General features: G+C 43.0%; 1 protein-coding gene across 1 annotated transcript in view; it reads left to right on the plus strand.

Annotated features, from left to right (window-relative positions):
- The first annotated feature begins 3,548 nt into the window (after positions 1-3,548).
- aqp11 (aquaporin 11) overlaps positions 3,549-12,513 on the plus strand; it is a 30,786-nt gene continuing 21,821 nt past the window's right edge. The window contains exon 1 of the mRNA XM_072264226.1: positions 3,549-5,168. Within this exon, the coding sequence (XP_072120327.1) occupies positions 4,526-5,168 (643 nt within the window). The 5' untranslated portion in view covers positions 3,549-4,525. The remainder of the gene's footprint in view (positions 5,169-12,513) is intronic.

Genomic DNA, 12,513 nt, shown 5'->3' on the forward strand with positions numbered 1-12,513 from the left:
TGGTTTTAGTTTAGCCAGCATTACTGTTGTTTGAGTTGTCCTTGCAAGGACTTCAGTCTTTGCTCCTTCTTCACTGATGATGACACCAAGGTACTTGAACCGTCTGACAGTCTCTAGTTCTTTTCCACTTACTTTGATTTTTGTTGTGATTGGCTCCTCACTGTTTCTCATCTGCTTGGGTTTCTGAACTGATCTCCATGCCATATCTGATAGATGTATTGATCAGACAGTTCACATACATCAGTTGAAGTCCGACAAGGCTGCCTGCTTTCACCCAAGCTGCTCAGCATTTTCCTGGGGTAAATAATGACAAATGCCCTGGGAGACCATGTCAGCACAGTCAGCATCGGAGGATAGATCATAACCAACCTTAGGTTCACACTGATGGGCCGGCATGAAGTGAGAATGAATTTGCCTACCTTGTGAATAAATAATGTAAAATTACTATATAGTGCAAAAGAGAAGGGATGATGTCGTAGTGTTCATGGACTGTTCAGAAATCAAATGGTGGAGGGGAAGAGGCTGTTCCTGAATTGTTGAGTATGCATCTTCAGGCACACTCCTTCCTGATGATACGGCATGTCCCAGTAGTGATGGATGTCATCCTCTTGTTGAAGATGCCCTTGATGGTGGGATGGGTTATGCCTGTTGTAGATGTGGCAGAGTCTGCAACTCTCTGAAGCTTCTTGCGATCCTGTGCATTGGAAGCTCCATACCAGGGGGTGATGCAACCGGTCAGAATGTCTCCACTGTACAACCATAGAAATTTGGTGACATACTAAATCTCCTCTATCTTCTAATAAAGGAGATGCACTTGCGTGCCTTCTTCATGAGTGCATCAATATGTTGGTCCCAGGATGGATCCTCTTGAGATGTTGACACCCAGGAACTTGAAGCTGCTCACCCTTTCCACCGCTGAGTCCTCAATAAGGATTGGTGTGTGTCCTACCAAATCTCCCTTCTTGAACTCCAGGCCAACCAATTTGGCTGACCCTTCCTAGTTCAGGGAGAGTTAGTGATGGACAATAAATGTCAACGTTGCCAGTGACGTTAATATCCACTGAACAAATTTTTAAACATTCAAATCAAATTATTTTTAATTGTCATTCAAACCATACATGGATACAGCAGAATGAGACAGCGTTCCTCTGGGGCCAAGGTGCAAAAACATACACATGCATTCAAAGTAGCAAGAAGGAAAAAAAAAGAACATAGTCAGATAAGAAAAAACATTTTTAGTTTAAAACCCTGAGCGACGTCCTGTAAATTGATGGTTCCTGGCAGTCCAGCCTGTAATTCCACTGATCCAACACTGGAGGGCAGCACTGACAAGAGAGGCCACCCCAACTGCACCAAGACAACACTGCCGCCTTGCTGCCTGTCTCTCCACCAAACAAGGGAAGCAGGCCTGCGACAATCAATGTCCAATAGGGTCTTGCGATTGCAAAAGCAATGTCTGGGACAGTCATGGTTTCATTACACGCCACCTTCGTGCCAACTTAAAGACTCTGAATCTGGTGCCTCCAAATAGCAGACAGCAGCATGGTCTGCACCCAGGTTAGCTCTTCCAAACCCAATCTGGCTCCTCCTGAGGCCTGACAGCCCGACTGCATCCCTGGGCTTGATGGCCCAACTCGCCTTCTCTGAACCGCAAGCCCGTTCTTACAACACCCCAGCTGGCTACTCCAAACAATGAGCAGCTCACTGACGTGGTAGACCTACTGTACACGTAGTTATTGGAGTCAGAAATAATCTTACTATGTATAAAACACATTAACTAAGTGTAGCACTCTGTAAGGTTGCACTGCTAATGTAATGGTTTCTCTGTAGCAGCAGTGTTTGGGTTATGACTAGAGATAATGGGGGTTTTGGAATGTGCGCCATCCAATGAGATGCGTATTGCTTGTGTGTCTGAGAAAAGGGATTTGTGGTCTTTTGTCGTCGAGAGAGGAAGAGAGAAGACGCGAGTGGAGAGAGTTGGTAGACCACGGGGCTTTTATTTCAAACTATTTCAAGATTCATTATTGTTCAATGTCATTTCCCAGTGTAAAGGAAAACAAAATAATTCCTACTGCAGATCCAATGCAGTGCAAAAAGAACCCAGTAAGATAAAGAAAACACAATGAATATAAATCCATAAAGAGAGGCTTCGTACAGAAGTGTCTGTAACAGGATGCCTAAGCCAAAGTAGATGCTGTGTCTATGCACACCGCAATTTTTATTGCAAAAAGTCAACCATTGTTTAAAAAAAACTTTTAGAATTCTCCCTAGTTTGTAAAAGATACACATGAATTCTCCTTTCGAGTCCTGAGAAGATCTCTTTCATAGATGGAGCTGGACATGGCCACAACTGTTACATTGGAAACATCCTCTCCACATCCACTCCATCTAGGCCTTTCAATATTCGTCAGGTTTAAATTACATTGCCCCTCATTCCACTAAACCCCAGTCAGTACAGGCCCAGAGCCATCACATGCTCCTTATTCGTTAACCCTTTCATCCCCCAGATGTGCCATGCTCTTAGGTGCCATTCTCCTTGGGAGTCTGGACATCCATCCGCATTCACTACAATTCTCACTCCCTTCCAGCTTCTATACACCAGCAGTGGCCTCTTTCCAGTAACACTAAGGGTAGCAGTTCAGACAATGTGTGTTGCCACTAATCCAACAGTCAATACCACCATCAACACACATCATCTCACAATCTGTACCATCTCACTCCATTTTCTATTTCCAAGCAAAAAGGAACCTTAAACTGCTGAAGGAGCATTAAAAAAAATCCCGTGACCCCCTTAGAACTCAGTCCAAATAAAGGGTCTTGAGCTGAAACTCTGTCTGCTTCTCTCTGATAGAAGCTGCTTGACGTGCTGAGTTCCTCCAGCGTTTTTTTTTCGCCATGCTTCAGATTGAAGCATCTGCAGTAACCCGTGTCTCTAAACTGCTGAGTTGGTAAAGCAGTTTATATTACGCTCCAGATTTCAGCAGCTGCAGTCTCTTGTGTCTCCACTTCCTAATTCGAGCGGATGCTGCGCTGCTCCATATTTGCCCGTCTCTGAACTTCTTCAGGAATTGCCCTTCCCCAGGGGCTCGTGCACAGCCCTGATTCCTGTCAACTGCCACCACTCCAGCTCCTGCCCTGGTCAATACTGTGCCCTGCTCTTGCCCACTCCAATGTTGTTCTCCCCGTAGCTAAACTTCTGCCACCCACCACCTCAGTTATAACTGCCCCGGCTCTTGTCATACCCAATGATTGGTGCTCAACAGCCCCAATTGCCCCCTGCCATCATCAGTAATTGTCCATGTGACAAACCCCAACCTACGGCTCCTCTCGCCTCCACTCACAGTGCACCCACCGAGTTTACCCCACAAACCCGGGCAACCCCCTTCGCCGTCCTCAACGCCGGGCGAGCCCGTCCCCGTGGAGGACCCGCCCCGCTCAGGCGCCGTCTCTGATTGGCCGCTCATAGCCGCACGTACCGCCCCCTCCGCGGGCAGGCCACGCCCATTTCAGTCCCGCCGCCCCCCCCCCCTCCAACACCTCCACGTGTTCAGGGGCTCCGGGCGAGCGGCGGCGGCGGCTCGAGCTCGGCGGGGCGGAGCGCAGCGCAGGCGCGGGATGACGCGGTCACAGCGGCGGGGAGAGAGAGAGACGGAGCGGCGGACACCGTGAGGCTCCCCACCCCAGCGGCGTAACACCCCCCCCTCCTCCCGATCGGGGCTTTAAACTCACCCCATCCCTCCCTGCAGCGGATTTAAAGTAACACCAGCAGAAGGTTTCCTCTCACCCGGCAGGTTACCTCTACCAGGGGCTTTAACCTTACCCTAGATCTCCCCACAGAGGGTGTCTTCCCTCTCACTCGGCAGATTACCCCCGACTGGTGATTTAAATTCAACTCAATTCCCTAGCAGAGAGCTTAACCGCTAGAGGATTTAAACCCCTCCAGTTTAACCCCACAGATTTTATGAACTTCACCCGCAGGAGGTTTAAACTATGTCAAGAGACCCAGCAGAGGGTTTAAATTCACCCAGCAGCTTTCCCTCACCTAGTAGGAGTTTACCCCTGACAAAGGCTTTAATCTGCTGAGGTTAAAGGACAGTAAACCAGAGTTTACCTGTCTCAGTTCCTCCTGCAGAGAGATAGACAATCTCCCAGCAGGGTGTTAACTGTCCCAGTTTGCCCAGTTTAAACTTTGCTCGTGTTGGCAATTATGTCTTCCAAATAGGGATTTAATTTCACCCAGTAAGGTTTAACTCTGCTTTTGGTGGATTACTTCCCTTGACGGGGGGAGGGGGGTTTAGCCTCCCCAAATGCCCCAGCAGATATATCAGCTCAGGGTTTTTTTTAACTCTCCCTCGTTACAGTTGTCCAAGCTCTTTCAACTGGGTTTGCTCCTTCACACCCCACTCACCCAGGGCACTTGGCACAAGGTAGTCCTCCAGCAGAGCTTTCACCCAGAAGAGGTCATATTACCCTTAAGGCCCTCCCCACACACCCCTTGTCCTGCACCTGGTAGGCCAGCCTTGCAATGAACGACATCCTGGTCTCATTTGCTACAGTGGCTGGCACAGTGGTGGTGTGTCAGGCTCTGCGGCGCATGGCCAGGGCGATGCTGCAGCCCCGGCACCCACCACGCCATTTGGGGAGAAGCGGGCAGAGCCAAGCCCCATTTCTGGAGCTGGCCACTGAGCTCTTCTCCACCCTGCAGCTGTGCCTCTGCACCCATGAGCTGCGTCTGCTGGGACTCTCGGGGGCGCTGCCTGGCTCGGTCCCAACACTGGCAATCGTCTACCTCATCACCCTGGTCCACATCTCCACCTTCGGCAATGCCACCTGCAACCCAGTGAGTTCCCTGGAGCAGTTCCTCTGCGGCCATTGCAGCGGTCTGCTGACCCTTTCTAAGGTGCTGGTTCAGCTGACAGCTGCCTCGGTTGCCCACAGCCTCTCTCAGATGATCTGGGCCCTCCACATGTCCGTCCTGCACCAGCGTCACTCCCAACGCCAATACAAGTGTACCTCGGCACTGAACACCAGCACATTAAACAGTGGGATGTTCGTGGAGTTTGCCTGTGCTTTCATCGTAAGAGCTGTCATCTTCCGGCTACAGCACCTCAGTCCTTGGTCCAAGATGCACCAGGTCGCTGGGGTAATAACCTTCCTGGTGTTTGCAGGTACAGTCCAACTCCTGTGGAATAGAAAAGTTAACTTGCAGGTTGAGTTCGTATTGTTTAAATGTGATCACTTGAGTTGAGTATGATAGCCCAAAGGGTTATACACTTAATGGGAACCGATTTACCTCGGGATCAAAAAAGTATGACTATAACTATGACTAATGGAGGACGCCTATGCATGACTTTGTTTAATGTGGGGAAGCTGATGCACAGACAGCCACTACACTGTCCTTAACAGATCAGGGTCCAGTGGCATGGAGTGCAAGGCGACCTTGATAGTGGTCTCAATGCTTCTTATAACATTTCCAAAATGATGGTAAAGTGTGGAAAATCTCATACAATTGGTGAAAGATTGTTGTATCAGAAGTGCTCACCACCGTCTCATTTCCTCTGAGTAATAACTCTAGCTTGTCACATTGAGGAAATAAGTGAAGACTTTGAGTATCAACTACGCACAGAACTACAAAAAACAGAATTTGGGATACAAGTGGATGAGTCAACTGTGCAAGACAATGAGGCGTTGCTAATGGCATATGGTACAGCTGATCAAAAATGGAGAACTTTGTGAAGAGATTCTCTTTTGTAAGAAATTAAAAACAAATATTAACAGAGAATCAATCTACAATGAGCTCAGAATGTATATTAAGGATAAAAGTATATATCCCAATTAGGAACATGATTTCTTATGCAACAGATGGAGCGTCATATATGACAGGTCACCATGCTGGTTTAATGGCATTTATGAAAAAAGAAATTCCTTTTTTTTTAAAATTTTATTTTTATTTGGATAAGGAATTCACAAATATCATGTACTTTTTCACACATATAACCTTTTCCATTTTTTTATATGTATAAAACTATAATTATTTATACATTCTTAAGTACACATTGAGATGATATAAAAGGAAATTAGATACTTAAATAGATAATTATGTACTGTGGTAATTCTAATCTATTAGGCTAAGTAACGGTATTAGTTGTTAAGAAAAACAGTAATAATAGTTTCCATATAACTCTTCTGGACCATTTCCACTGGACCAAAATGTTGTATGTAAGCCTATGTAACAACCATTGTAGGTGTTTATATCCTAATTTGTTCATGCTTGCTCCTGCCCGCAGACATAATTATCCAATCCCTATGTACTTATTTACTTAATTTTTTCATTTTTTTTATCCCTTTCCCAAATCTTTCCCTTTACTTGTGTTAATTCTCTATTTTCCAAAAGAAAACAAAAAAAAAAGACATTTAGACTAGGGGTGCTTACGTTAGCAATATTACTGTGTTGATGAGAAGAGCAGCATAAATCATTAGGAGAGTCATCTAAAGTCTGCTCGCATTGGGGTTATATACTCAATCCATTTATTCCAGATTTGATAAAATTTTTCTTTTTGAATTCTCAGGGAGTAAGTCAACTTTTCCATTTTAAATATTTCCAAGATAATTTCGTGCCAATCTTCTAATGTAGGTGGTATTGGATTTAGCCACTTTCTAGTGATTGATTTCTTACTTGCCGCTAAGAGGGCCTGCAGCAACTTTATATCTTCCTTCTGTTCAAGAAACAATACATGCCCCAAATTGAGCGTCTCAAAGTTCAGAGGTATCTGGGACCTAAGTACCTTAACTAATGTTCTATGAATACCTTCCCAATATAGACTTAATTTAGGGCAATCCCAGAAAATATGAAAATGATTTGCCTCCTTGGAGCCGCACCTTCTCCAACACGTCACGTTTGTATCTTTATATTTTTCCTGATATGGGGTCTTAAAGTATCTTATAATGTTTTTCCAACAATGTTCTCTCCAAGTCAAAGAATTAGTCGCGGACCATTGAAAGCTGCAGATTTTCCCCCAAGCCTCCTCTGAAAGTACCAACCCTGCTTCTTTCTCCCACTTCTCTTTAATATACAGTGTATTTACATTTTTAGCATGGGAGAGTGCATTATATAATCGAGAAACTGATTTACTAGGTATTGAACTGCAAGCCGAATTCAGAATCTTGAAAAATTCTAATTCAACTGTTGATAGGTCTATATATCTACAACTCTGGTTAACATGGTTTCGTACTTGAAGGTACCTAAAAAAGTCATTGTGTTCTAGGCCGTGTTTGTCCTGCAGGATTTGGAAACTTTGTAATACTCTTTTATCTATAAATGAGAGGTAGGTTGTAAGACCTTTCTTTATCCATAGCTCAAATCTTTTATCTCCTCTGTTGGGAAGGAATTCGGTATCATATGCACACCATCTAAAGAGTTTTAACATGTTATTAATTCCACATGAATTAACCAGCTTCTGCCATACTTTTAATGTAAGATTTATCCAACTGTTTTTAAATTTTTCCAACTGGGCCATCAATCCTTTGTCAGCTATTGAGGCTTGTAGAGGAAAACTGTCAACTAATCCAAATTCTCTTTCCTTCCATCTAGCCTTATATTCCCTATTACACCAATATAACAGAGGGGTTATCTGTGAGGCATAAAAATAATTTCTCAGGCAAGGAAGAACCATACCTCCTTCCTTCCTTCCCTAACTGTAAGGTGTTATATCGAATTCTAGGTTTCTTTCCTTGCCAAATGAAGCGGGAAATCCATTTGTCCCATTCCCTGAATTGATTATCATCCACCTCCACCAGTAAAGTACGGAAAAGATACAATAACCGAGGAGAATATTCATTTTTATAGTATTTATCCTTGAATTTAAACTTAAAAAGGGGATAAGATCCCATCTATGCATATCTGCTTTTATCTCTGAGATTAATGGCCCATAATTTACCTATGACAGTGTTGAAAGATCCTTCGGCAGGGTTATTCCTAAATATTTTAATGATTTAGCTTCCCACTTAAGATCGTATGTATCCTGCAATTTTTTGGATGGTGTATAACTTAGGGACATAACCTGCGTTTTCTTTACATTTATTTTATAACCTAATATTTTCCCAAAGTCATCCAACAGTGTAAACAATCCTATAAATGATTTTTCTGGTTCACTCAGATAGACCAAAACATCATCTGCGAATAACGCCACTTTCTGTTCAATCCCTGTCACCTTGATACCTTTTACGATTTCGCTCTGTCTTATTAGTTGGGCAAGTGGTTCAATATATAGCGCAAAAAGGAGAGGAGAAATTGGGCATCCCTGTCTAGTGCCTCTCTCTAAGATGAAGGAGTCAGAGAGGTCCCCATTTATCTTAATTCGGGCTGTAGGGCTGTCATATAGAGTCTGAATTACTTTAATAAACTTTTCTTGAAAGCCGAATCTTCCTAACACTCTGTATAGGAATGCCCAACTAACCGAATCAAAAGCTTTCTCAGCGTCCAATCCTACTACCATTGTCTCTGTCTCATTCTTATTAACCTGTTCTAATATGTGCAGAGTTGAAAAAAGAAATTCCAAGTTGTTTGTAATCCATTGTGTAATTCATCATCAACATCTCGCAGCCAAAAACCTCAGCCAATGACTTTTTTCAAGCATGATTCTTGTAATATCTGCTATCAACAAAATTAAAGCTCATCCATTAAATAGGGGAATATTTTGCCAGTTATGCCACGATAATGATGAAGAGTTTGAACATTTGCTTCTACACACTGAAGTGTGTTGGCTGTCAAAAGGCTGTTGCTTAAAACATTTCTTTGAACTTTTTGATACTGCGGTTGAATTTTTTGCTCAGTCAACAAGAGCTTCGGAAACAAGATTGAACTTCTTCGTGGAGATATGACATACCTAGCTGATATGCACGTAGAAGTGAACATTCTAAATATGAAACTGCAGGACAGGAATTTCAATTTAATCCAGGCAAAAAGTGCAGTGTTGGAAAATTGGAACTACATAAGGAAATCATTGGGAGAAGAATGGAAAGTGTGGCACTCTTTTTCACAGATGGTGATTTGCAAGAGTACTCCTTACACCTGCAAGTCACTGAAGAAGGATTTTCAGAATTGATTCAAGGATCCAGACTAGGTAATTAACCCATTTCTTTGCAAGGTGGAAGGACAGGAAGAGAGCTTGCAAGGAGGGTATATTTATAGTGGAGGTTGATAGGTTCTTGATTAGTAAGGGCATCAATGATTGGAGGAGAAAGCAGGAGAATGGGGTTGAGAGGGATAATAAATCAGCCATGATTAAATGGTGGAGGAGACTAGAAGGGCTGAATGGCTTAATTCTATGACAAAAACAAAATTGCTGGAGGGACTGTGGATCAAGCAACACCTACTGTGGGTAATGGACGGTTGATGTCTTAAGTGTCTCGACCTGAGGCATCAACTGTCCATATTCCTCCACAGACTGTACTCGACCCAGTGACTTCCTCCAGCAGTTTTATTTTGATCCAGATTCCAGCATCTTGTAGTCTCTTGTATCTCATACAGTGAAACACTCAGCTTTATCTGCTACTGGGAAAAGAGAGTGTGGTCTTCTTCCACCTATCTCCAATCACCACAGTACACCAAAACATTTATTTACTGTTTATTTGTACACAGACTGCACTGGAAATGTTCAGTATTGTGACAAGTATTGAGATACAATGAAAAGCTTGTCTTGTATACTGTTCATACATAGTGGATCACTTGATCACCGTGCATTAAGGTAGAACAAGGTGAAACAATAACAGAATGCAGAATAAACTGTAACAGCTACAGAGAAAGTGCAGTACAGGTTGACAAGTGCAAGATTATATTGAGGTAGATTGTGAGATCAAAAGTCCATCTTATTGTACAAAAGAGGTCTTCAAATGTACATCTTCCAGCAATTATTGTTCAAGTCTAGTTACCCTCAAAGTTGAGGAAACAATTAAGAGTTGATCACACTGTGTGCTTGGAGTCGTGTGTAATCCAGAGCAGACATGGATTAAAGTTGTAGTAATAATAATAACTTATAGAGCACTTTTCATACAGAATATGTAGTTCAAAGTGCTTTACAATGGGATAAAGTGCAAACATGAAAATCAAAGATAAAAAGGTGTTAGTTAAAAGTAAGGTTAATTTACTAGGTTTTGAGTTGGTGTTTAAAAGCATCAACTGAATCTGCATCCCATATAGTTTTGGATATTGAATTCCACAGTTTAGGAGCATAGTCCAAAAAGCCTGACCTGCCAACTATCATTTGAGGGACACTGTTTAAATTTAAGAGGTGGGTGGAAGAAGACCTGAGAGTTTGAGCAAGATTATAAAATGAAAGTTGATTCTTGATGTACTCTGGTCCCAGACTATTGAAAGCTTTAAACAATATAGCACCGTATACGTGCATCCAATAAGCTTCACTGGATTTGAAATGATCTATATAAGCTTTTTACACCATAGTCATTGAATCTGCTTTTGGCACCATTGAGCCTGAAACCCCTTTTAATTTTCCTCAGACTCAGTTGAATTAACCCCCCCCCACCCCGTAGACTTGCCCCTTGTGATAAACACTTCTGATGAATGATCTCAGCCTGAAACCTTAACTGTTTATTCCCCTCCATAGATGCTGCCTGACTTGCTGAGTTCCTACAGCATTTTGTGTGTGTGTTAACTAGTCATATATTTCCTTATGTTCAGCACCTTGAGTTTGGTGTGGGTTTTCACAACATTCCCAATAATCCATTCTCCCATTTATTTCTCTGTAAACTATTCTCTGAGAAAGGCATTAATGTACTCCAGTTGTCAAACTGATCACTACCACAGATAATTGACAGTAACTAGTTAACTGTGTGACCTGTAAATCTTTGCAATATGAGAAAAAACTGGGAGAAGTACAAACTCCATATAGGCAGCACCCAAGGTCAGGATTGAACCCAGGTTGCTGAAGCTGTGTGCTGCCCATGGATGTTCATTGGGGTAAAATTTGTCTCTGTCATTATGCCATGTAAGTGATACCGGCCTGCCTTCCCAGACAAGACTGAGAATAAATACACAGGTGTTGTGTGAGTTTGGGCTTTTTGAGGCCGAATAGCACACTGGTGCATTCTGTGCTGAGGCAAAGAACACCGACAAGGATTATACATGAGCATGTTTGTTCACTGAACCACAGTATACAATAAACTGTAGGTTTAGGAGGATATAGACCAAATGCAGGCCAATAGGACTAACTTAGATGGGCCTTGGATCAGCATGGAGCAGTTGGGATGAAGGGCCCGTTTCTGTGCTATGGCTCTAGGCATGAGGATCCTCAAGGAGTAAAGAGGGTCATTGAAACAGAAAGGCCATTTAATTAGATTGTGACCGATTGGCATCTCAATTCCATGTGGTTCCCTGATCCTTGAAATCCATGTCTGTCTGACCAGATCAACATTAGAAGTATATAATTATCAACAAATTGGTGTTGGTGTTCTGAGGACTTGATATCCCTTTACAGTTACTAAAATGTTAGCTGTAAGAAAGGAGGAAGCCAATGTAGGTTAATCTTTGTTGCACAAGCGTTTGAGAACAAGAGTAGAGATTTCTTCGAGATCTTGTTGATCACCTATCGAATATTGAAAAGACTAGATAGAGTGGATGTGGCGAGGATGTTTCCTATGGCGGAGGAATTTAGGACCAGTGGGCATAGCCTCAGAATAGAAGGTCATCACCTTAGTACAGAGATCAGGAGGAATTTCTTTAACCAGAGGGTGGTGAATTTGACTGCTGTGGAGGCGAGTGATTGGGTACATTTAAGGTGGAGGTTGGTAGGTTCTTTATTAGTCAGGGCATCAAAGTTTACAGGGAAAGGCCAGAAACAGCTAGAAGTGAAAATGAAACTATGTCACTACTTCAAGTTAGGAACTCTGATGAAGAATTTGAAGGTATCGACAATCATCTTGAATGTTACATTTGGGCCCCACCAGACACTCAGCTCTCACCTCCGGCTCCAAATAGCTGTTTGCATGTAACAATGGCCATATCCTGGTACACCACTTCGACAGGAAGGCTAAACTGTCTGAGGGTAGCTGGCAGGTCTCATACCTTGGTAAGATAAGGACATGCCTGTCCTAGAATGCAAAGTGAGTTCTGGCTGCCTGGATGGATGAGATCTACAGTGAGATCCAACGAGCAGGAAAGAGGTTCTGCAACGCTCCACGGAGAGCGAAGGACATGAGAAGGCAAAGAAGAAATCATGGTCACACACTGCAACAAAGGAAGACCCCAGATGTGACGCCTACTCGCACTACTGGACCTGGACTTCTGAGGTCGTGAGGTTAGAATTGCCCTGGTGCAACAGTTTTTTTTTCATTTTTAAAAACTCCCACTCAGGTTTCCTGTCATCGTCAAATACGATGGATAACCACTGGTTGTACTGGTGGTGTTCTAATTTGTTTTGTTTTCATTTAAATACATAATTTGTTACTCAGTTTAAATGTTAGTTTGTCTTTTTTTAAATGCTTTTTAACTACTTCCTT

This window comes from Mobula birostris, chromosome 7 (genome assembly GCF_030028105.1).
Source record: "Mobula birostris isolate sMobBir1 chromosome 7, sMobBir1.hap1, whole genome shotgun sequence".
NCBI classification, from domain to species: domain Eukaryota; kingdom Metazoa; phylum Chordata; class Chondrichthyes; order Myliobatiformes; family Myliobatidae; genus Mobula; species Mobula birostris.